The sequence below is a fragment of the Lepidochelys olivacea genome (assembly GCF_965140295.1).
Source record: "Lepidochelys olivacea isolate rLepOli2 genome assembly, chromosome: 13".
Lineage (NCBI taxonomy): Eukaryota > Metazoa > Chordata > Testudines > Cheloniidae > Lepidochelys > Lepidochelys olivacea.
The window spans coordinates 563,338-587,213 of NC_140423.1; the positions used below are offsets into that span (position 1 = coordinate 563,338).

At 49.4% G+C, this 23,876-nt stretch overlaps 1 protein-coding gene across 4 annotated transcripts in view; it reads left to right on the plus strand.

Moving 5' to 3' along the window:
• CDH22 (cadherin 22) overlaps positions 1 to 23,876 on the plus strand; it is a 181,034-nt gene that overhangs the window by 146,114 nt on the left and 11,044 nt on the right. For all 4 annotated transcript variants that reach the window (XM_084645984.1, XM_084645985.1, XM_084645987.1 and 1 more), the window contains 2 exons: positions 12,778 to 12,899; positions 13,437 to 13,554. In XM_084645984.1, coding sequence (XP_084502110.1) covers positions 12,778 to 12,899; positions 13,437 to 13,554 — 240 coding nt within the window. The remainder of the gene's footprint in view (positions 1 to 12,777; positions 12,900 to 13,436; positions 13,555 to 23,876) is intronic.

Sequence of the window (23,876 nt, forward strand, 5' to 3'; positions counted from 1 at the left end):
CAGACAAAATAGGGAAGAGCCAATAGCTGACAGAGTGGATTTCTGAATGTTCCCCTTGACGTTCCTCTCCTGCTTCTACCCAAGAGGGCCAGCACATGCTGTTCTTCTAAGTGAAAGGCGTTTTTTTGGTGAAATAAATATTCAGCACTACGGCAGGTAGAAAGGGAGCACCTGCCTTATGTGTGAATACAGATGAATTGCGAGAGCCAGATGCAGGGCGGGGATTGAAAGATTGAACGGAAGAAGGAAAAGAAACAGAGACACCTAAAGGGCAGAGGTTTGCAGAACCAAGTAGCTGTGAGATAGGGAGCTACTGCATTCCCTAAAGGCTACTGTGGAAAAGGGAGCTTGTGCCTGAGAACTCCGTCTGCCTGGGAATTCTGAGCTGATGGCCAGACGGTAGCGGTGACCTGGGAGGCTAACAGGAAGGGCCTGTGACAGGAGATGGAGCCTGCCTGTTCGCCATACTCCATTGTCCTCTCTTTCAATAAGCTTCTTTTGGAACCTTGACATACAGTCCTCATGTGACAGGTTTCAGAGTGGTAGCCGTGTTAGTCTGTATCAGCAAAAAGAACGAGGAGTCCTTGTGGCACCTTAGAGACTAACAAATCCTCATGTGATAGCCTTTCCTTTCTGTAGGGCAGTGATGCCCTTCCAGCCTTCATTTGCAGTTGCTGAGGAGCCCTCTCTCATCCGGCTGGGGAGAGCGAGGAGGAAACGCATTCGCAGACGTGCAGGTTTCATGTTCGTTTCTCTGTGAGGATTTTTCTCATAGTGGCACTTCTGCCAAAACACAGTGACATGGAACGACTGCCTGGCGCATTGCTGAGCAGCCAAAGCCCGGACTCAGGCAAAATAATTTCCCAGCAGAAGTTCTGTTCATCTTTTTTACTTCAGTTAAAGACAGAAAAGAACAAACTCTTGGTCCTGGCTTGTAAAGGCTTTGAACAAACTCCTCATGGGGAATGAAAAGAATATAAATAATAGCAAAAAGAGCTTTGATAAACGACAGGTGTTCTGCTGCTGGGTAGGAAGGTGGCAAGATTATCCTCAGCGCCCTGCCACTCTCTGTAATGCATGTTCAGGCCCTTGTCTCATTGTGTGGAGCTAAGCAGGTTGTTCCCTGTAAGACAATGGATCTGACCCTTTTGACTCCAGTGAGAGGGCTTGGGTTCCCTCCACATTCTTGTTCCCTTCCACACAAACATCGAGAACGATAGAGGCTTCAAGAAGAAGCAGAACAGTGGGGAATACAGAGAACACGAACACAGTCTTCAAACCTTTCCGCTCACTTGTCTAATGTCTCAGAATGGTAACAGGCACCAGCATCGCCAGGCCAGGCACAGACCCAGTCATGCCCCACTTTCCAGCATCACAGTTAGCACCAGGCTCCAGTCCAATCCGCTGGGTGCCTTTGAAATGAGAGAGAGGTCTTGGTAAAGGATTTTTCCTCTCTGCACTCAGTGTGTACAGGTAAGGGCACCTACCTAGATCTGCCTCTGTGCAGGGGAGTTTGCCTAGGTCTTGCTTAGGGGACAGCTTGGGGATGTCTTTGTGGGTTGTTTTTTGTCCAGGAAGATATGCACACGCTCGCCAAGCCGCATGGTGACGCATTGATGGGTCTGACGCAGGGCCAGGACTTCACTTAGCGCTAATCCTGTCCTTGCCCTGCCTTTCTGGCTCCGGTGCTGAGATGCCTGGACACAGGGGGACGCAGTGTGCAGCCTGGAACATGTATCACTTGGGTTGTTTCCACCCCCACCTCTGCTTCAGCCATTGCAATGAGAGGGGTCCAGAGCTACAAAGACTGGACCCAGATTGGAACAGCCTCATGGTCCTGGGACATCTGAACCTAGGGGTTTGGCTCTAGTTACAGTGAGGTTTTATTTCCACTGGCTGTTGTGAGCTGTATGTTCCTGGGAAAGCTGCACCGCTGTGGCCTTGTGGTGAGCACTGGCTAGGCCCAGGCTGGTCTTCCCGGCCCTGCACCCCTGTGTGTCTAGACACCTTTAATGCATTCAGCTTGTACAGATTGTTACCAAAGCAGGGGCACGCGCCTCCTGAGGGCATGGAAATGAAGCTGTGGTAGCGGTGGCCAGCACAGAGGATGCTGGTGGTGCAGAACAACTCAGCTTTTACAGCAAACATGAGGTGACAAGAATCAGAAGGAAAATATTTATACACAGCAGCTAGGATTTCAGAACAAGTCAGTAAATGCTGCAGTTCCCCTCCAGCAGGGAGGCCTGTCAGACTGGATTACTTCAAAAGCTGGGGAGATTCTTTAGTATTCTGACTTCTCCCCGTCAGTAAGTTCTGACTCATCCATTTTAACTGTCCAGACGTTCCTGCCAGTGACATTACCCTTAACGGTTTGTAATCATGAAATATTAATGGCCGATATTGAATTTAAAGTACAATTTATGTCTGAATTCTCTGGTGGAAAGGGCAGTTGTAAAGGTAAGGCCTTCAAAGTGACAGAAGGGATTTCAGCATGCGGCCTTATAACAGATGTCAGGCTGAACCCAGAGCAGTGCTGGGGCTTGGCGCTGCGGGGAGGGGGCCGTGGCCGCCCGGCGCTGGGGCTTGGCGCTGAGGGGAGGGGGCCATGGCTGCCCAGTGCTGGGGCTCAGTACAAACAGGTGGCAGAGTATTTCCCCATTTTTCACAGGCAATTGCCTTGTACTAAACACATCACAAGACTTCCAAAAAGAGGAGACAAATCCATACAGCTCCTCCTCCTGCCCTGAGTCAGGTCCATAGCTCCCCATGCTAGTCACTAGTCATGCTAGGCCCTCTTCTCCCCCCCCCCCCCCCCGGCCAGCTCCCTAACCCTGACCCCTTGTCTGGCTTGTCTGTTTAGAGTGCGAGTAACTTGAGGCAGGAACTCTCCATGCATTGATATGGGGTCCTGATCCTGACTGGGACTTTGAGGCACTATAAATGAACCACCATACATGTTCACCTGTGGGATTCCCTGAGCACTCTGTGTGGCTGGGGCCACACCTCAGTTACAGTTCTTCACCAACGGTACATTCACATCAGAGGAATAGCAGGGACAGGGCCTAAGGCCACACCCATAACTCTCCAAGTGTGGCTGTTAATATGGGCTATTTGAGGTGAAGACAACAGGGTCAGATTCCCTCTTCCAGAAACAAGCAAAAAGCCCCTGTTCCAGGGTGGCCTGTCTGTGCCAATTGGCAACGGGCAGAATATTTGGGCCCTGGTAACTGCGCAGCCAACCAGCAAACCTGGGGATTGTTCAGCAAATCTGGCTGAGTGTTTGCTGAGATAAATCTTCATTTCACACACAAGCTGTTTACCTTCCTTAGGCTAATATTTGTGATTCTCTTCCTGCTTTCCTCTTTGCTCATGTAAAATGAGGAGGACTTGACTGCTGTGTCCACTGCTGGTAATTGAGATGATAAATCTTTCTGCTGGAGACTGGCTTTAATCAGAGCATTGTGTTTGGATGCAATTTAATTACTCTCATGCCGCTGAGCTAGGGCAGGACTCAGGGGAGGTAAGAGCCGTTTATACATTACTTGGTCTTACATGCTGCTTCCACTCACTCAGGAGCCGTGTTTTCAGCTCCAGGTTCTGATTTTAGGTGCCCATGTTTAGTACAGATGCATTTGCTTGTACCTGCAAATGTGAATGTGCAAGCAGCCATTTGCCTGCACGGTCAGGCAGTTGCACTCATGTCTGCACTTGTGAAAAATGGGTATGCACTCACTTGTTCTAGCACCCCTCTTGTGCACACACTGGCAGGCCAAATATTCAAGCCCAATATTCTACTGTATGTCATTTTGCTCTTTCTAATCCACTGAGATATGGGTGGAACAAGAGTTGCTCCCTTGTGTATCTGGCTTCTGCGGTGACACAATAATCCTGGGTTTATTTCAAAATCAGTTGCTATGGAAATGATAGTGATGTCACCATTTCAGCATTGTTGCAGAAAAGACATATTCGATCATCCAGTCTACTCAGCATGATGATAGGCCCAGTGTTTCCTGAGATTCAGGGGTGACAGATTTGGCTGCAGAATCTGCGTCTCCAGAGATGTGCCGCAGGAGCGGAACTTCCTGTAAAAGAACAAGGACAAACGGTTGCAGAGAAACGTTCAGAGCATGACCTGACTGTAACAACCAATGCCTAAGTCTTCAGGTGGAAGTTATCACAGATCGAGCTGAGCTTCCCCCATTGGACACTCACTAGACTGCTCAGAGGGATCCGACTGCTAAGTCCCACAAGCTCCTACTTTGCTGGGGCAAGGCAGAGTTTAGACACTGTTCCAAGCTCTGGGCCTCTCAGCACATCTCCAGGTACTGACACCCCTTTTGGTGGTCGGGACCCTGCAACCAGTTGCCTCTGCCCTGAAACTAATGCTGTCTGCCCCAAGCCTCCCCAACAGCTCTTGCACGTTCCCCAGAATTCCACCAAAGCTGTGAACCTTCTGGTACACAGAATTCCTCGTATGGGGCATGCGATAGTGACATGTACAGACTTTGCAAAGGATTCTAAAACACCATTCATCATCTGGATAATGGCAAATCCCACAGGGACGTAGCCTCCTTGCAGACTTGGCGCTGCCTGCATGAAGCTCTGGCTCGATCCTTAAGGTGGCCTGGCTGTACACTGAGTCCATGTCCTCTCACGCCACTGAAGCTCTTTGGCAACCAAGTGACCATTGGTCATGTAGTGGCATTCCCTCGGAAACACACTTCAGAATTTGTTGGTCTTCTGTCTGTTGAAGACCACTATCCTGTTCCCCCACGCCCCCCCCCGCCCTTGCTCTCCTCTTTTCCAAACTAAACATACCCAGGTCCTTCAGCCTTTGCTCCTGTGACTGGCATTCCATCCCATTGATCATCTTTGTCGCTCGCCTCTGGATCCTTTCCAGTTTGTCTACAGCCTTTGAAAACAGCGGTGACCAAAACTGGACGCAGTACTCCAGCTGAGGTCTGACCAGTGCCAAGCAGAGCGGTTCCTCAAGTTCCCTTAGCAGTGCGAATATTAAATAATTCAGTTCATTGGCGGGTTGAATCTGAAGCCTAATCGTGGCAGTTTTGGTGTAAAAAATTTTGTTAATGGGGATCATTTTAATTAGAAAAGTCCAACTAGCATGTTTATCCACTGCTGCTGGGTGTGGTGGGTCCTGTGGGGCAGCTCGTTGCTGTCCAGGATCTCTGGGCTGTAGAACTAAGAGTTGAAGCCACATCAACAAAAAACCTCATATCACTTCCTCTCCTGCCAGCAGATAAGAAAAGAGGAGATGCATCTTCTCATCACTGCCAAAAGCCTCTGTTACCAAAACTTCCAGCTTCCGTCAACAACAGCCTGCAGAGTTACTCACCGTCAGTATAAGAATCTGCTGCACACTGAAAACCAGGGACAGCATGGAATAATTAGAATTTAGTATCTAAATAAATAACACCAGGAAAACTGCTCTGATTGGGTTATTTTCATCATTGAAAAAACTCTTTATTTTGGAATTTATTTGAAGCTGAGAAGAAATGTCAGAATGTGCCTCAGAATTCAGCACCGTTGTGCTGGAGGAATTGGGCCCACGCCTTAGAACTGGGTTCCATGTGCCTCAGTCAGTGTGACAGACAGTCCCTGTTTAATGTATGTTCCAGCCAGGACTTTTCCATTGCAGGAGCATTGGATCTCAATGGGGCCATGGAAGACTGCAACCCATGTTAAAAGTGCACAGAGCAAAGTAATATCCTGCCTATCCTGGGCTTCTAAAGATTTATCTGGGGCAGGGAAGAAATTAGAGATTAGTTTTTCCTTTCAGTGCACTTCTGCTGAAGGCAAATATTGTTGCAGAGCACTTCTGCTGGAACTGTGATGGGCTCAAATGGATCTGCAAATACTTCTGCTCAGGTTGGCGAAGGCAACTGCCAATCACAGGTCCACAGCTCCTTCACTGCACTGCTGTGTTTCCATCATCTCGCTCTTGCTCTGTGTGTTTTTCAGTCTCCTTCCTCAGTCTTTTCAGATTAATGGCATTCAGAATCCTGGAGGAAATGCAGAAAACTGGCATGTTTAATTTTAATTTCGGAAACTGGTTAGGTAGCAGCCTAGTTTCCTTGCTGCTTGTCAGTCAGGTTTTCTCAAGGCTGACATCAATTAGTTTAAAAATATTGAATGTAATTTTGCCTGACACAACATATTGCAGCCACTGCAAAATATAATTTATTTGAGAAGAAGAAATAATTAAACTAATTTGCATGTCAGTCAGCTGAGCTGGAATACAGAGTAGAGTTGCAGTGAAAGATGATGCTCTCTTTAAACTGATCACACTCTTCCTTGGCATGTTCCGCCCCCTCAGTCCTGGCAGGCTCTGTCTGATGATGTCATACTTCTCTGCCGTCTCTTGCTCAGGTTGACAGTCTGGCTAATATTATGAAAATGTGTTTTTTTCTGCCCATGGGTCTGTGCATGCATGCAGCTGTATACACATTAGCACGTGGCTATGCCTTCGTAGGCATGTCTGCACATGTCTCTGTGTGTGTGTCATTTCACACGTATAGAGACACTATATGGGAGTCAGGGGTGCTACAAAGCTCTTTTGGGCACTGGCATGTGAGGTTTGGGGTACTTAGGAGGAGTAAATCTTGCAGTTCATTACACATGCACTGCAATGCATCTTGATCCCACCTACCCCAGACCATTGTTGATTCTACTTATACCCCATAAGTTACAGAAAACACATCTCAGAAGAGTTTTTAAAAAATCTTTTGAGGCAGCTTTTTGTATTCTTCCCCCTGTAAAACCCAGTGCCTCAGAGGGAGAAGAGAGTTTTGTAAAGAATACATTTTAGTAACCCCTTAAACAGCTTTTTAAAAAATACACAACAATGTTCTATTCAAAGGTCCAGCACGTAGCGATGCAGCAGGGCCAAAAAGAAAAGAAAAATACCATGTGTCCTATGGAAGGGTCTCCAAAGATGATGCTCTCATTTCTAGCCCCAGTGTTTCTTGAGGTATCAGACCCTGGAATAAATATGGGCCTCAAGCATCAGTGATTTAGGGTGATTTTTTCGGGAGGTGGGGTGTGGTGCGGGCGGGGAGGAGACCTTTGTGTGGCAGGTGATTTTATTTTTTAATGGCATGTCTTGGAAGCTGCTCACAGGCGTGGAATGTTATTGATAGCTCTGGGGGAGACGAGTCGGCCAGCAAAGCGCAGGTGAGACCGTCACAGGTGCTCAATAAATGTATCTTAGCACATGGATATCTCCACTATCCACATACAGTATATTTCTTCAGACTCCTTGACTTTGATGCTGTGAGGATAGGAGGGGTTTGTGCTGTTCTCTCTGACTCTAAATATCAGCATATGCTGATTGCAACCTCAGCTAAAGGGCCGCAAGCTAGTTCCATAAGGATGGCACGGTAGGAAACAGGCTGTCTTCTGACTGGTTTGGAAAGATTTAAATATCCTGGGTTAGGATCTGGCTCCTTGGGGCACACAGCTGTCTTTTTCTTAAACATGTCTGTGCAGTGCCAAGCACATGGTATCGCTAACCCTGTAGAAATACATAAGAGTCATTAAGAATAGTCATGATAATGAATGCTCTATTGCCCACTAATTGTTTGCGCTCTGAATGGGTGATGGGAGTCAGGGTAAGGTTAGGAGGGAGACGAGGAGAGATCTGAGTCTTTCTCTTCCTCCTCCTCTCATCCTTTCTTTCTGCCTTTTCTCATCTCCTTCTCTGTATATCACCTTCAGGGCAATGCCAGCTCACTTTAGAATCAAACTGCAGGGAAAGGTTATCCATCTTTCTGCAAGAGGAGCCAGGCTGCTGGGGAAGGAGATAAAACGCTCTTACCATATCACTTGCTGGAATCAAACCCCGCTCGCTCATTTACCCCTTCAGCTGGAACCGGACACACCTCTTTACCACCCCCTCAGATTTTCCACCTCCCAGCTTCCTCCCTGCCCTGCTGCCTTTAGCTTCCTTTCTTCCTAAAAGCAGTTGCAGTTTATTTTGCTGCACTAACATGCTCTTAAAAATAACATGTTGTTCCAGGCTTTTAGTCACGACTTCTGCCTCCTTTCCCCCAGAACACCCATCTAATCACCAAAGCAGCAGGTCTGGGTGAGCGGAAGCGATAACAGGAGAGCAGAGAGGGGGGCGAAGGTGGGCTCTGGGGAGGGGGTTTGGGTTCTCGGCTAATTATGGAGCTGTGCTCATACTTCTCTCCCCCGGGTACAACTCCGTCTGACTCACAGACCAGACTTAACTTTATCAACAAACAGGCAGCAGGCTCCTGCTATAACAAGTAGTGCTCCCTCCCTTGCTGGGCCTCTCCAGAGTTATAACTTCTGGGGGAACAAAGGAGCCAGAGAATTAGGGTTTTTCATTTCTGGAAGCATGTGAGGCGCTTTGGAAGGCATTAGGCCCTCCGGAGTGGTTTATAATATGATAAAGAGGGATTAATGTACCTTTAAGGTGCGTGCCATGAGACAGAAACAAGCAGGAGCAAATCAGAGCTCCAAGCTACCTACAAACTAGCACATCCCATGTGCATAAAGCTCACGCAGCTTATCAGGCAGAGGTAAGTGCAGGAGCTGCGTGGTGCAGCAAGACACAGAGCTGCTGTTTGGGCTCCCAGGGAGCCAAGCCAGTTCTGCCACTGCCCTGAGAGGGTTGGCTCAGGCTTACAAACCCATGGATAACGCAGTTCTATTAGAATATTTATATAGTCTCAGCAGAAGCAGGTGGACACCCAGATGAGATCGGCTTATGATGCTGGCAGACCAGGTGCCAGCTCATGCCAAGGTCCCCATGTTTCAACTGAACCCTGACAAATACATGGGTGGAGTCAGTCCAGCTCACCTGGGTGCTAGTAATGTTAAAATAGGGGTTGGAAGTATAAGAATGAGTTCAGTGTTTAGACTGTATTGAACGCTGGGGCGTTGCTACCTGCGTTAATCTCACTGGAGCATTTGCATTGTGAGCCGTTGTAACTGTAACTCTCCAGGCAGGAGGGGACATGAACCAGTGTGAAATGCTGGTCTCCAACAGATGTCATGTCCAAAAGGGAAGGCCCAGCAACACCAGATGGACTGAAGTGGAACGTTAGAGAGGACTCGAGAGTTTGCTGTTTACTCTCACCCTGCCCCCCATCTCATGAAGACGAGTCTTACATGTGAATTCCTCCCATCAGCTGAGTTTGCAGCTCAGAACAGAGGGGGGAAGGGAATAAAAACCCCTGACAGGGAGGAACTGGATCTCATTGCTTCTTGGACTCTGCAGACAAGGTTTCTAAGGCATTAGCAAGAGATCCCTAGTGCTCAGCCTGGGTTAGCCCTAAAGGACATCTAGAGCCTGCTAATTATAGAAGCTTCTATTATCTTTGGAAACATGAGGTTGTAACTCATTTGTGTGTGTGTGTTGACCTGCTTTACCCTTGGAAATAACTCCTATTTCCTTTTGCTATATAATAAATCTGTGTCTAGTTTATTAGAGGATTGGCTATGAGCTTGTGGTGTGCAGTTGACCTGGGGTAAGTGACTGGCCCTTTGGGGCTAAAAGCAACCTGCATATTGCTGTGATGCATGGTGCAAGCAACCAGCTATCACAAAAGTATGCTGCCTAAGGGATAAGACTGGAGAACCCCAGGGGCCTGCCCGTGACTCCATGTTTAGGCTGTTACAGTCCCTGAGCAGTGTACGCTTGGTAATTGGTTGGGGAAATCTATGTGCAGAACTCACAGCCAGTTTTGGAGTCTGTGCCCTGCTTCCTAGCAGTGCCCTGGGGTTGGCACTTGTGCTCCGGAGGCACAGCGGCACGGCTGGAAAGAGTTCAACGTGGCATTCGAGGAGTGCTGCATGGCTGCACAAGCTCAGCCAACCCTGGCTGGGGAGGGGCTCAGAGCAGCAACCTAAGAACGGCCATACTGGGTCAGACCAAAGGTCCATCTAGCCGAGTGTCCTGTCTTCTGATAGTGGATGATGCTAGGTGCTTCAGAGGGAATGAACAGAACTAGTAATCATCAAGTAACCCATCCCCTGTCGCCCATTCCCAGCCTCCGGCAGACAGAGGCTAGGGACACCATCCCTGCACATCCTTGCTGATAGCCATTGATGGACCTGTCCTCCATGAACTCTAGTTCTTTTCTGAACCCTGTCATGGTCTTGACCTTCATAACATCCTCTGGCAAACAGTTCCACAGACTGACTGTGTATTGTGTGAAAAAAACTTCCTTTTGTTTGTTTTAAACCTGCTGCCTGTTAATTTCATTTGGTGACCCCTGGTTCTTGTGTTATGAGAAGGAGTAAATAACACTTCCTTATTTACTTTCTCTGCGCTAGTCATGATTGTATAGACCTCAATCATATCCCCCCTTAGTCGTCTCTTTTCCAAGGTGAAAAGTCCCAGTCTTATTAATCTCTCCTCTTACAGAAGCTGTTCCATACCCGTAATCATTTTTGTTGCCCTTTTCTGAACCTTTCCAATTCCAATATATCTTTTTTGAGATGGGGCGACCACATCTGCGCGCAGTATTCAACACACCAGGGTCAAACACTGGGCAGGTCCCTGAGGGGGCAGAACCAAAGAACCCCTGGAGACTTATCGCCAGCCTGAAATAAAGCTGAGCCCTTTTCCCTGTCCACGCACCCCTGTTCTGACATGGGCATTACAGCCTCAGGGGCTGGAACACCGGCTCTTGCAATGACTGACGCTGACCAGGGTCGACTGAAGCTGAACTGACAGATCTTCCCACTTGTGCATCTGGGTTTCTCTTTGTAAGATGGGAATTGCCCCAATGTTTAGTTGCTCTGGAAGAATTTTTACATAACACTCCCCTTCTTTCCTTGAGAGGAAGAGTGATGCCTCTGGGAGAGAGAGATTGAGCACTGCTGCTCCCCCCCGCCCCCCCCCACACACACAACCTGGCATGCCCTGGAGACCCCAGTGCTGAGTGAGTGGGGAGTAGAAAGGCCTTTTCTGCCCCTCTGGTTCAGCATTTATTTGCAACCACTTGGAACAGCTGTGAGCCGCTATGGGCTGCGGTGTCCGCTGCACACTGGGGGTCCCTTTCCCTAGAGCTGGGCAATGCTGTTTCCTCCAATTCTCCACCCCCTCTCCTTCCCCACCGCCAGCCTGAAAGAGGGCCCTGGATGAAAGCCAGTTGGCTTAAATACCAGCCAGATAAGGCAGAGGTGTGATGCTTTTTGGCAGGGGGAGAACTGCCTGAAGAACTGGTGAAATCTGTGAGTGAGTTCATCTGCTCAGCTATTGCCAAAGGGGTTCGCCACCCCAGGCTCTGCCCAGCCTGATCCAGGATTCACAGAATGTAGTGGGGAGAAATGCCTCTGCCAGGAGTTTCCATTCTCTTCTCTCAGACTTTGCCCAAGGCATCAGTGCCTCAAATCCCAGTGCTAGATGACAGCAGCGTGCTGGCCCTTGGGCTGCCTTAGAATCTCTCTATCCAGGACGTACATAGCTCCCATCATCATTGCATCTGGGGCCTCCCAAAGATTTAAAAATAGAATTAATGTTGGCAACCTCTCTCTGTCTCCCACTTGCCAGTCTGTTGGGAGCACAGCTTGACTAGTTTAGATTGACCAGCATTGATTTTAATAATGTGTGTGTGTGTGTATCTATGGGAAGAGCTTATTGCAGGAAAACCGACTCTCAAAGCTTAGTTTTGCATTTAGTTCCGGACCTGGTGAGACTTTTATCTCTTGTGGCAGCGAGTTCCATAGTCCAAGTCTGGCTCCCATAAAGGACATACCTTCTGCACTCACAAGCCTCGCCTTAACAATTAACAGCTTTCTGGTTCCAGTGGGACGTAACTGTCATGGAGGTCATGATCTGAGACAGAGGTTATCTCTGAGAGCTAGGTTTAGTCCCTGGACACCATCTGGAAGTGCACTTTCCCCTCTTCCACCCCCCTCCCCCATCCTTTTGAGCAGGGCACACTCCTGCAGACACATTACCTGTGCCCCATGCTCTGCACTGGCTGCCAGGTCACACCCAGGGAAGATTCCAGGGGCCAGCGATTATCTACAAACCCATCCTTCCTGTAGAGCTCAAAGTGAACTGGATGCTTCACCGGCAATGAACACAGGAGCCCTGGGGCCAAGGACCTGGCATTCTAGAGAATGTCCAGGCACGGGCCAGGGAGTGGGGAGCCGCAGGAAGGGAAGGGACTGAATGTGACACGTAGAACGGCGTTTGTTTTTGTATTGATTAGTAACTCTCTGTCTCCCGTTCCAACTGTACTTTCATTTCAGCTTTATTGACGTTTCACTGAGGTGATGCCTTCAGCCCCTGATGGTCTAGCCTCACAGATCCCCTCTGCCCATATCTGTCAGTCTCCAGAGTGAAGCTGGTGGAAGCTGGCCGGGGGAGATCTTCACCATGGGATCAGTGGCAGGTTCTTGCCACTGGAATTCACGTGTACCATAAAAGCTAGTGCTTGCTGAGAGAGGACCTTGTTGGCTGCAGTGCTGCAGCCCCCAGCAGCCGAGTTTCACACGTGGAAATGCGGCTGGTGCTGCTGAGGGACACTGTACAGAGGCTGCTGAGTTATGGGGGAAATGTTTGCATCACACTTGAGCTAATCTGTGTGCCAGGCAGCTGGAAGGTGTGTTGATGGTTGTGTTAGAAATGGAATAAATACTTAGGGCGTGTCTCTCCACATCTGGGGATGCACCTGCACTGACCACAGGGGCTGCTGACAGACAACAAAGAGATGGGATGAGATGCTGCTGGCTGAGGACGCTCACCGATGTCGTCCTGTGTTTGTTCTGTTTCAGACAATCATTCTCAGGTGTCTAGAGCATCTCTGCGTATCCGAATCCTGGACGTGAACGACAACCCACCCGAGCTGGCGACGCCGTACGAGGCTGCGGTATGTGAAGATGCCAAGCCCGGCCAGGTAATCAGAACGCCCGGCTCCCCGTCAGCATTGTGCCACGCGCAGTATTTGTGTGTGAAATGTCTGCACTGGGCGTGGCACATCCTGACTGGGTGTCTGTGTATCTGGGAAGGGTTCTACAATCTTCCTCCTGCTGTGAGGCCCATGGTGAGGCCTGCCTCAGGGTTAAGGAGGCGGCACTGTTCTCTGACTGTTCACACTGCTGGAGTATGACTGGGGGGGGCAACTTTCTTCTCAGAACTACTCTGGTAGCCACTGCATGTGGAGCTGCAACTGCCTCTCCTTCCAGGAGAGCTGACCCTTCAGGAAGAGAAGGGTGCTGTGTGCCCGGGGGGAGCAATGCCATTCCCTTCCTGCCCAGCTGCAGGTGCGTGGAGGAGGCGTTGTGGAAGTAGCTGAATCTGATGGCACTGGCAAAGGTTTTCCATCTCTCTTGGGGGAGACGCTGCCCATTCCCAGTGCTGCGAGGAGCCCCCAGGCTGAGACCTCTACATCCGCCCCAGGGAAGCAGCTCTGACCTCTGGTTTCTTCTTGTAGCTAATTCAGACAATAAGTGTCGTGGACCGTGACGAGCCTCAGAGTGGCCATCGCTTCTACTTCACGCTGGCCCCAGAAGCCACCAACAACCACCACTTTTCTCTGCTGGATATCCAGGGTGAGTCATCCTCCTTCCCCCTCGTCAATTCCCTTCTGCCCTATTCTCCCTTCCTCTCCAGTTGGCAGCTGCATGGCCTGGGGCCTGTGCCAAGAACGGGGAGCAGGAAAGGCTGGTCACCATGGGAAGTGCTATGTGATGCAGCAGGCCCCCCGGACTGTTCCACCCCCCAGACCGTTCATCTCCGACAGATACGGATCCAGCCCTTCTCGAGCAGCTGCCTGAGCCACACAGGCCCTTCTTAGGAGCCTGTCCCAGAATTCTTGGCTGGCAAATAGCCGGAGCTTTCACGAGCCTCTGTGTCTGGCTGCTGCAGGCTTCACCTCGCTCCTTCCTAGCTAGCAGAGTCTCAGCTCCTGTTAGGTGCTCTGTGGCTCTGACGTTGGGGGGGCCTGTTTTCCTTTCTGTCCTGCAGAGGGGCACAACCTTCCCATTATGTATGTGTGATTTCCCGCACAAGCAGTGAAGCAGTCCCCACCTAGAGCAGAGACACGCTGAGCAGAATAGTAGGCCATGCCCCTGGAAAAGATGCACTGGGAGGCTGGGGGCTTCACTCACACACCGGGTCTAGGCTGTATCCACACTAACACTTTTGTCGGTATAACTTATGTCACTCAGGGATGTGAAAAAACTAGGGATGTCAAGCGATTAAAAAAATTAATAGTGATTAATCACATTGTAAAACAATAATAGAATACCATTTATTTAAATATTTTGGATGTTTTCTACATTTTCAAATATATTGATTTCAGTTACAACACAGAATACAAAGTGTACAGTGCTCACTTTGTATTTATTTTTTATTACAAGTATTTGCACTGTAAAAAAACAAAGGAAATAGTATTTTTCAGTTCACGTAATACATGTACTGCAGTGCAAGCTTTTTATCATGAAAGTTGACCTTACAAATGTAGAATTATGTAAAAAAAAAAAAAAAAAACCTGCATTCAAAAATAAAACAATGTAGAATTTTAGAGCCTGCAAGTCCACTCAGTCCTATTTCTTGTTCAGCCAATTGCTCAGACAAACAAATTTGTTTACATTTGCAGGAGATAATGCTGCCTGGTTCTTGTTTACAATGTCACCTGAAAGTAAGAACAGGTATTTGCATGGCCCTTTTGTAGCCGGCATTGCAAGGTATTTATGTGCCAGATGCATTAAAGATTCATATGTCCCTTCATGCTTCAACCACCATTCCAGGGGACATGCGTCCATGCTGATGACAGGTTCTGCTCGATAACAATCCAAAGCAGTCCAGACTGACGCGTGTTCATTTTCATTTTCTGAGTCAGATGCCACCAGCAGAAGGTTGATTTTCTTTTTTGGTGGTGTGGGTTCGGTAGTTTCCGCATTGGAGTATTGCTCTCTTAAGACTTCTGAAAGCATGCTCCACACCTCTTCCCTCTCAGATTTTGGAAGGCACTTCAGATTCTTAAACCTTAGGTTGAGTGCTGTAGCTATCTTTAGAAATCTCACATTGATACCTTCTTTGGGTTTTGTCAAATCTGCTGTGAAAGTATTCTTAAAAAGAACAATATGTGGTGGCTCAGCATCTGAGACTGCTATAACATGAACTATATGGCAGAATGCGGGTAAAACAGAGCAGGGGACATACAGTTCTCCCCCAAGGAGTTCAGTCACTAATTTAATTAACGCATTATTTTTTTAACGACCGTCATCAGCATAGAAGCATGTTCTCTGGAATGATGGCCGTAGCATGAAGGGGCATACGAATGTTTAGCATATCTGGCATGTAAATACCTTTCAATGCCAGCTACAACAGTGCCATGCGAACATCTGTTCTCACTTTCTGGTGACATTGTAAATAAAAAACAGGCAGCATTATCTCCTGTAAATGTAAACAAATTTGTTTGTCTTAGCAATTGGTGGAACAAGAAGTAGGACTGAGTGGACTTGCAGGTTCTAAAGTTTTACATTGTTTTGTTTTTGAGTGCAGTTATGTAACAAAAAAATCTACATTTGTAAATTGTACTTTCACGACAAAGAGATGGCACCACAGTACTTGTATGCGGTGAATTGAAAAATACTATTTTGTTTATCATTTTTACAGTGCAAATAGTTGTAATAAAAATAATATATATTTTGATTTCAATTACAACGCAGAATACAGTATATATGAAAATGTAGAAAAAATATCCAAAATATTAAATAAATTTCAATTGGTATAGTGCTGTTTAACAGTGCGATTAAAACTGTGATTAATCGTGATTCATTTTTTTGAGTTAATCCCATGAGTTAACTGCGATTAATCGCCAGCCCTAGGAGAAACCACACGTGTGACACCGACAGAAGCACTGGTGAGGACAGTGCTGCGTCATTGGGAGACGCTCTCCCATCAGCATGGAGCGGCTACACAAGCGATCTTGCAGCGGTACAGCTGTGCTGCTGTAAGCTCGCTTGTGTAAATACGGCCTAAGGCTTGTCAGTCTATTGCTTTTTGGAGCGTAAGGAGTTACTAGCTCACATTACTCTGCCGGTCTGTCCAGTCTTTTATAGCACCTCTGGCACTGGCTACTATTGTTAATGCTTCAAGGGGGAGGTGGAAACAACCACAACATGCCTGGCCAATTGTTCAGAGCTGGCAGGAAAAAACCCTGCTTTTGCCTGCAGCTTGTCAGGGTGTGCCCTGAAACAGGAGGCCTTTTCACACTGAGTCTTTGTCTACACTGCCAATTGCACAACAAAACTTTTGTCAAAAAGAAAAGCAGGACTTGTGGCACCTTAGAGACTAACCAATTTATTTGAGCATGAGCTTTCGTGAGCTACAGCTCACTTCATCGGATGCATGCCGTGGAAACTACAGCAGACTTTATTTATACACAGAGAATATGAAAAAATACCTCCTCCCGCCCCACTGTCCTGCTGGTAATAGCTTATCTAAAGTGATCATCAGGTGGGCCATCACTTTAGATAAGCTATTACCAGCAGGACAGTGGGGCGGGAGGAGGTATTGTTTCATATTCTCTGTGTATAAATAAAGTCTGCTGCAGTTTCCACGGCATGCATCCGATGAAGTGAGCTGTAGCTCACGAAAGCTCATGCTCAAATAAATTGGTTAGTCTCTAAGGTGCCACAAGTCCTCCTTTTCTTTTTGCGAATACAGACTAACACGGCTGTTACTCTGAAAACTTTTGTCGATCACGGGTGCTTAAAAAAAGTCCCCCCCGCCCTCCCCCCAAGACAAAAGTCTTGCCTCAGCAAGTGGCCGTGTAAAGGGCTGTTGTCGGCGGGAGGGCTCTCCTGCCGACAAGGTGAACCCAGCTCGTACAGGGTGGAAGTATTTTGTTGGCAAAAGTGCCGACAAACAGTGTTTACACTTCCTGACTTTTAGCAACACAGCTGTGTAGTGTAGACAAAGCCTTAGTCTACAGCCAGGTCTACACTACAAACTTCTGCTGGCTTAGCTCTGTCGGCTGGGGTGTGAAGAGATGTGATCCCTGATCGACGGAGTGGTGCTGGCAAAGCCTCTTGCAGTTATACTAGCAAACTGTGCTTTTACCAGTGTAGCTTATTTCGCTCGGGGGGCTGGAATTGCTACACGGGCAAAAGGGCAGCTCTGTCCACACTGGGAATCAGAATAGCTACACACTGGCAAAGCTCGTGTCAACCTGGTCTTAGCCTGCAAACCTCCCAGCACTGTTAATAGTCTGCCAGAGTAACTGACTCAAGGGGCCTCCTGTGGCTTGGGTTCCACCCACTCCCCCTGCGATGCACGAAGGGCTTGTCTACACTTACATTTTATAGCGCTCTAACTTGCTGGGTTGGGGGGTGAAAAATCACCCCCCTGAGTGCGGCAAGTCTGAGCACTTCAAAGCACTTGTGTAGACAGGCTGCGAGCACTGGGAGCCGCGCTCCCAGCGCTCGGGGCTAATCCCCTGGTGGAGGTGGATTACCAGGAGCACTGGGAGAGCTCTATCCCGGCGCTCGTGCGTGACCACACTCGCACTTCAAAGCGCTGCCGCGGGAGCGTTCCTGCAGCCGCGCTTGGAAGTTTCCAGCGTAGCCATGCCCTGAGGAGCATTTTCTTCCATTGGGTCTGACTGTGCTGCTCTGTCACTTCATCTCAGCGAGCGTCTCTTCGGAGATCTTGGTCAGTTGATGATTCAGAATCTCTCTGTCAGTCCCTGCTAACTCTTCTCTCCTGCAGGCCCAATAACTCTGGCACTCATGCTCCTTGCCACCTATTCAATCTTGCCATTTGGCTAACCCTCCACTGCCTTTCTCAGGACTCAGATCATAGAATCCTAGAATATCGGGGTTGGAAGGGACCTCAGGAGGTCATCTAGTCCCACCCCCTGCTCAAAGCAGGACCAGTCCCCAATTTTTGCCCCAGATCCCTAAATGGCCCCCTCAAGGATTGAATTCACAACCCTGGATACATGTCCTGCCTTCTGCCATTCTGTGTTTATTTCTGGTTCTCATGCACTGAGTAGCGTGGGGATGGGATGGGCCAGGGCCAGCAGAGCTGTAATGTTGTTGGACCTGGTCTCAGCAAATCTGGGATCTTGTTGATCATCATGGTCTTATTTACTGTTGATTTGGCATTAAACACTATGAGCATCACATCCCTGTATATGCCTGGGGAGATGCACTCTGGAGTGGTGGAGGGTGCTGCCTGGTATGAGATCAAGTTTCCTATTGGTTGACTGACATTTCTGAGAGTCCAACTGCGAATTGTAGGTGGATCTGAGGGATACCTGCCACATTGCTGGCTCAGCTAGGAACCCAAGTGTCTGGGGGCATCTTAAAACCCTTCTACTAAACATTTACCTTCCATTTACCCCCTGAAGGTCGCCTACTAGCCAAAGGCACCATGTTGGAGGGTGACAAAACAAAAGGTAAAGGAAGTTTTCAGAAAGTGAAGCCACCTCCATTTTTGCAGCCTTCATCTCCCCATAACTTGATCCAATTTGCCTTCCAGAAGAACTCTATCCCCTCCTAAAATCCTGTCTGACATTTCAGGCAGGTTGGTTTGGTTTTGGCCTAGTTCAGAGCATCAAAATCCCGGTTGCAATTAAAAGCTTCACTCTTAACTGTGGAGAAACTAATGTCTCGTCACTGTATGTTAAATAACAACTGGTCCAATTACTGATCCAAGGTGACCCTCAATTAACCTCTCTCCACTCTTGGGGCAGCTATTCATGGAGTCTCTGTTTTTTTATCATCTAACCAGGTTTTAATCCTCCACAAGATTTTGCCCCATGCCTTATGTTATTTTCCTTCATAGCCTCTTATGAGGGACCTTATCAAAAACTTTTTGAACTCCAAGTAAATTATATCCACCTGTGTCTTTTACTTCATTAATGTCTTCCAAATGTTCTGATGGGTCTGAGAGGCAGGATTCCCCCCACTGGAGCCAGGGCTGTTTGACCCAGTCAGGTTACACTTATCCAAGCGCATTCCCTGATGGGAGGTTGCTCTGTAGCTCTCAGCATCCGCCGTGGCCCTGTGCTGCATTAGTGATTTTCCAACCTCATTTTCATGGGTATAAACATTTCAGATGATCAGAGCTTGGCAAAAGCCACCCTCTTACCCCAGACAGTGTGTGGGCGTTTGTGCTCCATGTTCATGCTGCTCTGGGCTTCTCCACCAACAGGCTTCAAACCAAGAGGAACCCGGGAATTCAGGCAGCCCTGGACATGCTTGCACACGGCCCCTTCTCCAGACTCTATGCTCTGATACTGCAAGGGATTGCTGATTCCTCAGAGAGCACGGTGAGGCTCACTCTGCAGGAGCAAATTAATCTTCCATGCTGAGTGATCCCCAAAACTTTCCTTGTGGCATCTCACTAAACAAGGAGTAAAAGCCAGCATCACCCAGCACACCTAAGCCTTGGCTGGAAACAAGCTTTAATTGCAGGGCTTGTTCCAAGGGCTGCTGGAGACCCCGGCATACGCGTCGCTGAACAACGGCTTATTAGAGAATAAGAACAGGAATCAGCTGGTGGGCGTATTATTACTGCAGTCTTTCACTCTGTCTCCCCTCCTTTGCTCCTGTCCAATTCCCCCCCCTCCCACCCCCACACAATCTAATTTCCCCAGCACTCTCTCCTTTGGTTCCCTTCCAGGCCTGCTCATTCCCTTGCTAAAGCCTCCTTCAGTTTCTCTCTCGCCCTTCTTGCCGTCTCTCTCTCCCGGGCTCGGCCCCTCTTGCACTCTGTCTCCTTCTCTATATAAATATCAGTGGTGACAAACTGCTACCCACCAGCCCATCTGTTTCTTTGTACAAATTTGTAGCCCGTTTTGAAACGTGATTTATAAATATTGCTCCTGCAGCCAAGGAGTGACACTGATGGATGTCATCACAGATGGATTCACTAAACTCTTGGTTAAATCTTTTTGCACCTACTTCTCTCACTTCCTGTTAGGCAGCAGAAAGCAACATCAGGAGCGTAACTCATCCTCTCAGCATGACAGGGACCAAAATCCTCTCAGGAAATGTTCTCCATCTTTGACCCTGTATAAGAGTTTGTCAGGCTGAGCAGAAAGGCTCCTGGCAGAGACAGTGGGATTTTGATGAGGGACTGGATGGGATTAGGAGGCTGTGGTCAGCAGAGCATTAGATTTTCAGCTATTAGAAAGTGACATTTGTTTGCACACACCAAATGCCAAATTGTCCCACTGGCAGCAGAATGCAAAGGTGTTGTCCCTAGCTGCAAGTGGGGATCGGCATGCCTCTATTCTAATAGCTGAGAGATGCTTCCAGGATCCTACAGAGATGTGCTAGAGCTGAGAACTGCTGGGATATGCCGACACCTCATAGGGTAGGGGAAGGATGGAAGGAGGCCACTGGGCCGTAGCATCTAACCCAGTTAAAATTACGCTCCGCAGAAGATGGCTAAATACCAGGGAGAACGTAAGGGCCCAGAGTGAAAATTATTTCCTTTTAAAAATTAATGGCCTAGATCCTGCCCCCTCTTCTGCAGGCAGGCATGGCAGCTGAACAGCCGAGGACCCACTGTGCAGAGAGGGGCAGGATGCTGTGAGTTCATGCAGACGGGTTCCGACCACCCAGAGTGCACCCTGTGGAGGCTCCATGGGCAGCGGTCCTTGGGGCAGGCCCAGGGAGATGGGACAGTCTGCCCTTCGGGTCCACTTAGGCATCTCCCTTGCCCCACCCCCTGCATGGGTGGGCTCTGGAGGGGTGACTCTGCCCTCCTATCCAGACCTCACCCCCACGGGACTATTTACAGGGGCTTTGCAGAGGGGCGTGGGGCTGAACTAATAGCTTTGCTTATTTCACAACCACTGCACACTAGCCAGGAGAGGAAGCAGCATAGCCAGCTCCTGCCCTGTGTTGTGAGGGTGGGGAGTCCCTTCCCCAGCCTAGACACCCCTCCCCCCCTGCCGCCCCCCGGAGCGGACCAGACATACTCCTGCACTCCCTTGAGTGCTTAAGGGGAGTCGGTCACCATGCCTCCCGCGGAGATGAGCTCATGGCACAGCCTGTCCTTTTACATACATGCCACAATTGTCAGCAGGCTTTTGGGAGCCGGAGTGCTGCAAGACGTGGTGTCTCCAGGCTCCCCAAGCCGTCTTGCCTGTGGCAGCACGATGGCTCCTGGGCTGCCTCCTGCCATCCCCAGAGCCAGCTCACCCTTGGGCGTTCAGGCAGGAGGTTGCTCTCTGTAGTTAGCCAGGACCGTGATTTGGCCATAGTCCCCAAATGGGCATGGCTAATGATCAGTGACCCCAGACAACATCCAGCAGAAAAGAGAGGGCATGCAGGAGACATTGCGGCCAGTGGCCATGGATGGGAGAGTGCCCGACCAGGCAGGACTCAATAGAGTCAGAATGACAAAAGCCTTGTCAGGGCCCAGCCCATCCCTCAGAGGCCAGGGTCTGTCCCTGCCATCCTGTCCCCCGGGGGCCAGCAGAGCTGCCCTCTGCAGTCCATTCTCTAGGGCTCTCTCCAGCATTGCATTCAATGGCCCAAGTGATGGCATTCGCTCTTGGGGTTCTCTGACACACACAGCTTGTCTGCACTGTGCCGCAGCGTGGCCTACGGAGCCAGTGGGCCAAGAGGGTGTGAACCAGGAGCAAAGGGCTGACATAAAGCAAAGGAAAATGGAGTCTGAGTCTGGCTACGTCTGTGCTGCGCCACAGTGCGCCTACAGGGGTGTGAATTGCGGGGCACGCCACAGCGTGACGCTGTTGGGACAAGGGCGCCGTTAACATGAAGAAGGTATTGTTTAGTTTGTGTCTGCAGCATCCACACGGCCCAGTTAGAGCTCAGCGCTTTGTTGTGCTGTGTAATTGACTCCCCCCCTGTCGTCCGTGCTGTGGGGCAGCCGTGCAGTGTAGACATCACATCGCCTCGGGCTCCATTTTCCTTTGCTGCTGTCGCCCTTTGCTCCTAGTTTACACCCCTTTGTCCCACTCTGATCAGTTCCCCACGCTGCTCCCCAGCAGGCTCGTTTACTCTCTTAGCAGAGCTGCCGGTTCTCATTACCGGCTCTGTGAGGCATGCTCAGCAATGTTCCTCTTTCATCCTTATTCGGCCCCTCCAGCCCTCTTGGTATTTTTGTTGCCTTTCTCTGAATGTTCCAATTAATCAGCATCATTCTGGAACTGAGGTGCCCAGCCCTGAACGCGAGATCCTGGAGCCGTCTCGCTAACCCTTCACAGAGAGGGACAATCCTCTCCCTGCTGAGATGAGATACCTCTGCGTGTGCAGCCCCACCTTGCCCACAGTAACCACCTGCACCTCCCAACGTATGGAGCAAGTGCAGTGGGATGACAGCAGACTGGAGAGAAGAGGCCACTCTGAGCCATGCTGTGCTAGAAGGAGTCTGAAACCGGCCCTTGGACTTCATCATTGCAGGGCAGCCACTGACAGGACCCGCTGTCCTTGTTCTGCAACACCAGAAACACAAGCCAGAAAGCGCAGAAGTTCCAACATTTTACCATCAGGCCCCACTTTCATATGGTAAATGAGCTCAGTCAGCCCCACCATCCCATGCTCCAGAGCCAGCATTCACTGAATCCCTAGCGCTGAATCTGGGCCGATAATCCACCTCCAGCTGGAACAGCGGGCAAAGCCCCCCTCTGCCACCCTCCCTGGAGGCTCCAGGCTGTTGGGCCCCGCTGGAGGGCACTAATAGCATGCCATCCATGCTTCAGCCCAGGGAGACTGAAGAAGTCACCGAGGGGCTCCTTGCTTGGGACACAGATGCTAGGGCTGGTCTGGAATCTCACAGAGGCCCAGCCAGCCATGAGCTTGATCTATGAGAATGTGAATAAAAAAGTGAGAGAAGAGCCATGTCCCCACAGACACAGCCTGCCCCACCCAGGGGTGAGGACTTGCCATGGGACATGTCCCTTCTCCCCCTCCCCGAGGCGTGTGGCCCTACCCCCAGACAACGACCCACCAAGGGGCCTTTTAAATAAGGACCCTGATTAATATTTCCACTTCCCCTGCCCTCTCCACACTCACTGCTTCATACGCACCACTCTGCCACTCCCACTCTGTTGCGAAGATCAACCCAGCTTCCTTGACTGAGCCCTGGTTGCCTTCCAGAAATGCTGATGCTCCTCTTGATCAGAAAAAGAAAGGGCGTAAAGAGAGAGCCAGTAGGGGACCGTTTGCTTTGGCTGACTTACAGCTCATCCTGTCTGAGAGAGCCTGGGGCTTTGGTAATGGTTCCCTCGTTTGTGTCCATAGGGCTCACCCTGCTTTGCTGTCGCTTTTCCTGAGTGTTCACTTACTCACTTTTTGCATCTTTACTGCTGAGCTGCAAAACCGTGAGTCGGGGCGAAGCTCATTGAGCGCTTACTCACATTCTGTGCCAGTTTCACAGATGCTTCTTCGTTGTGTTGTTGTTACCCAGTCCCCATACAAGCTCCTATCCCACGAGACTTTGAGTCCCTCCTGACAAAGCGACATGGGCCCTGTTCTTCTAACACGGCAGAGTGAGCCTGCTTCACCCATAGCATCATCTGCTAGCGCTATGTTGAAAGATGAAGTTTTGAAGTGAACCTTTCCAGCTGTGCAGCATTGTTCTACACTCCTCGCACCATCACAGCCAGTGGATGGCCATGTCCAGAAGAAAGCAGAACAACAATCGAGGCACCTAAAGGCAGATATAGAATGGAAAAAGCTGACTTTCTCCCCCGTCTGTGGCCTTCCAAATGTTGTCGTCATCCTAGGACTCCTGCCTTGTCTCTGCTGGCTCTGCCTGGCCTGAGCAAATTGATTAGAGAAGCATTTGAGACAATTATGGCCAAAAATCATATTCCCCAAGAAATACTAACTGCACTGGAAGGGAGAGTAGAGGGAATCTCATCTCAGCAGCCTAGAAA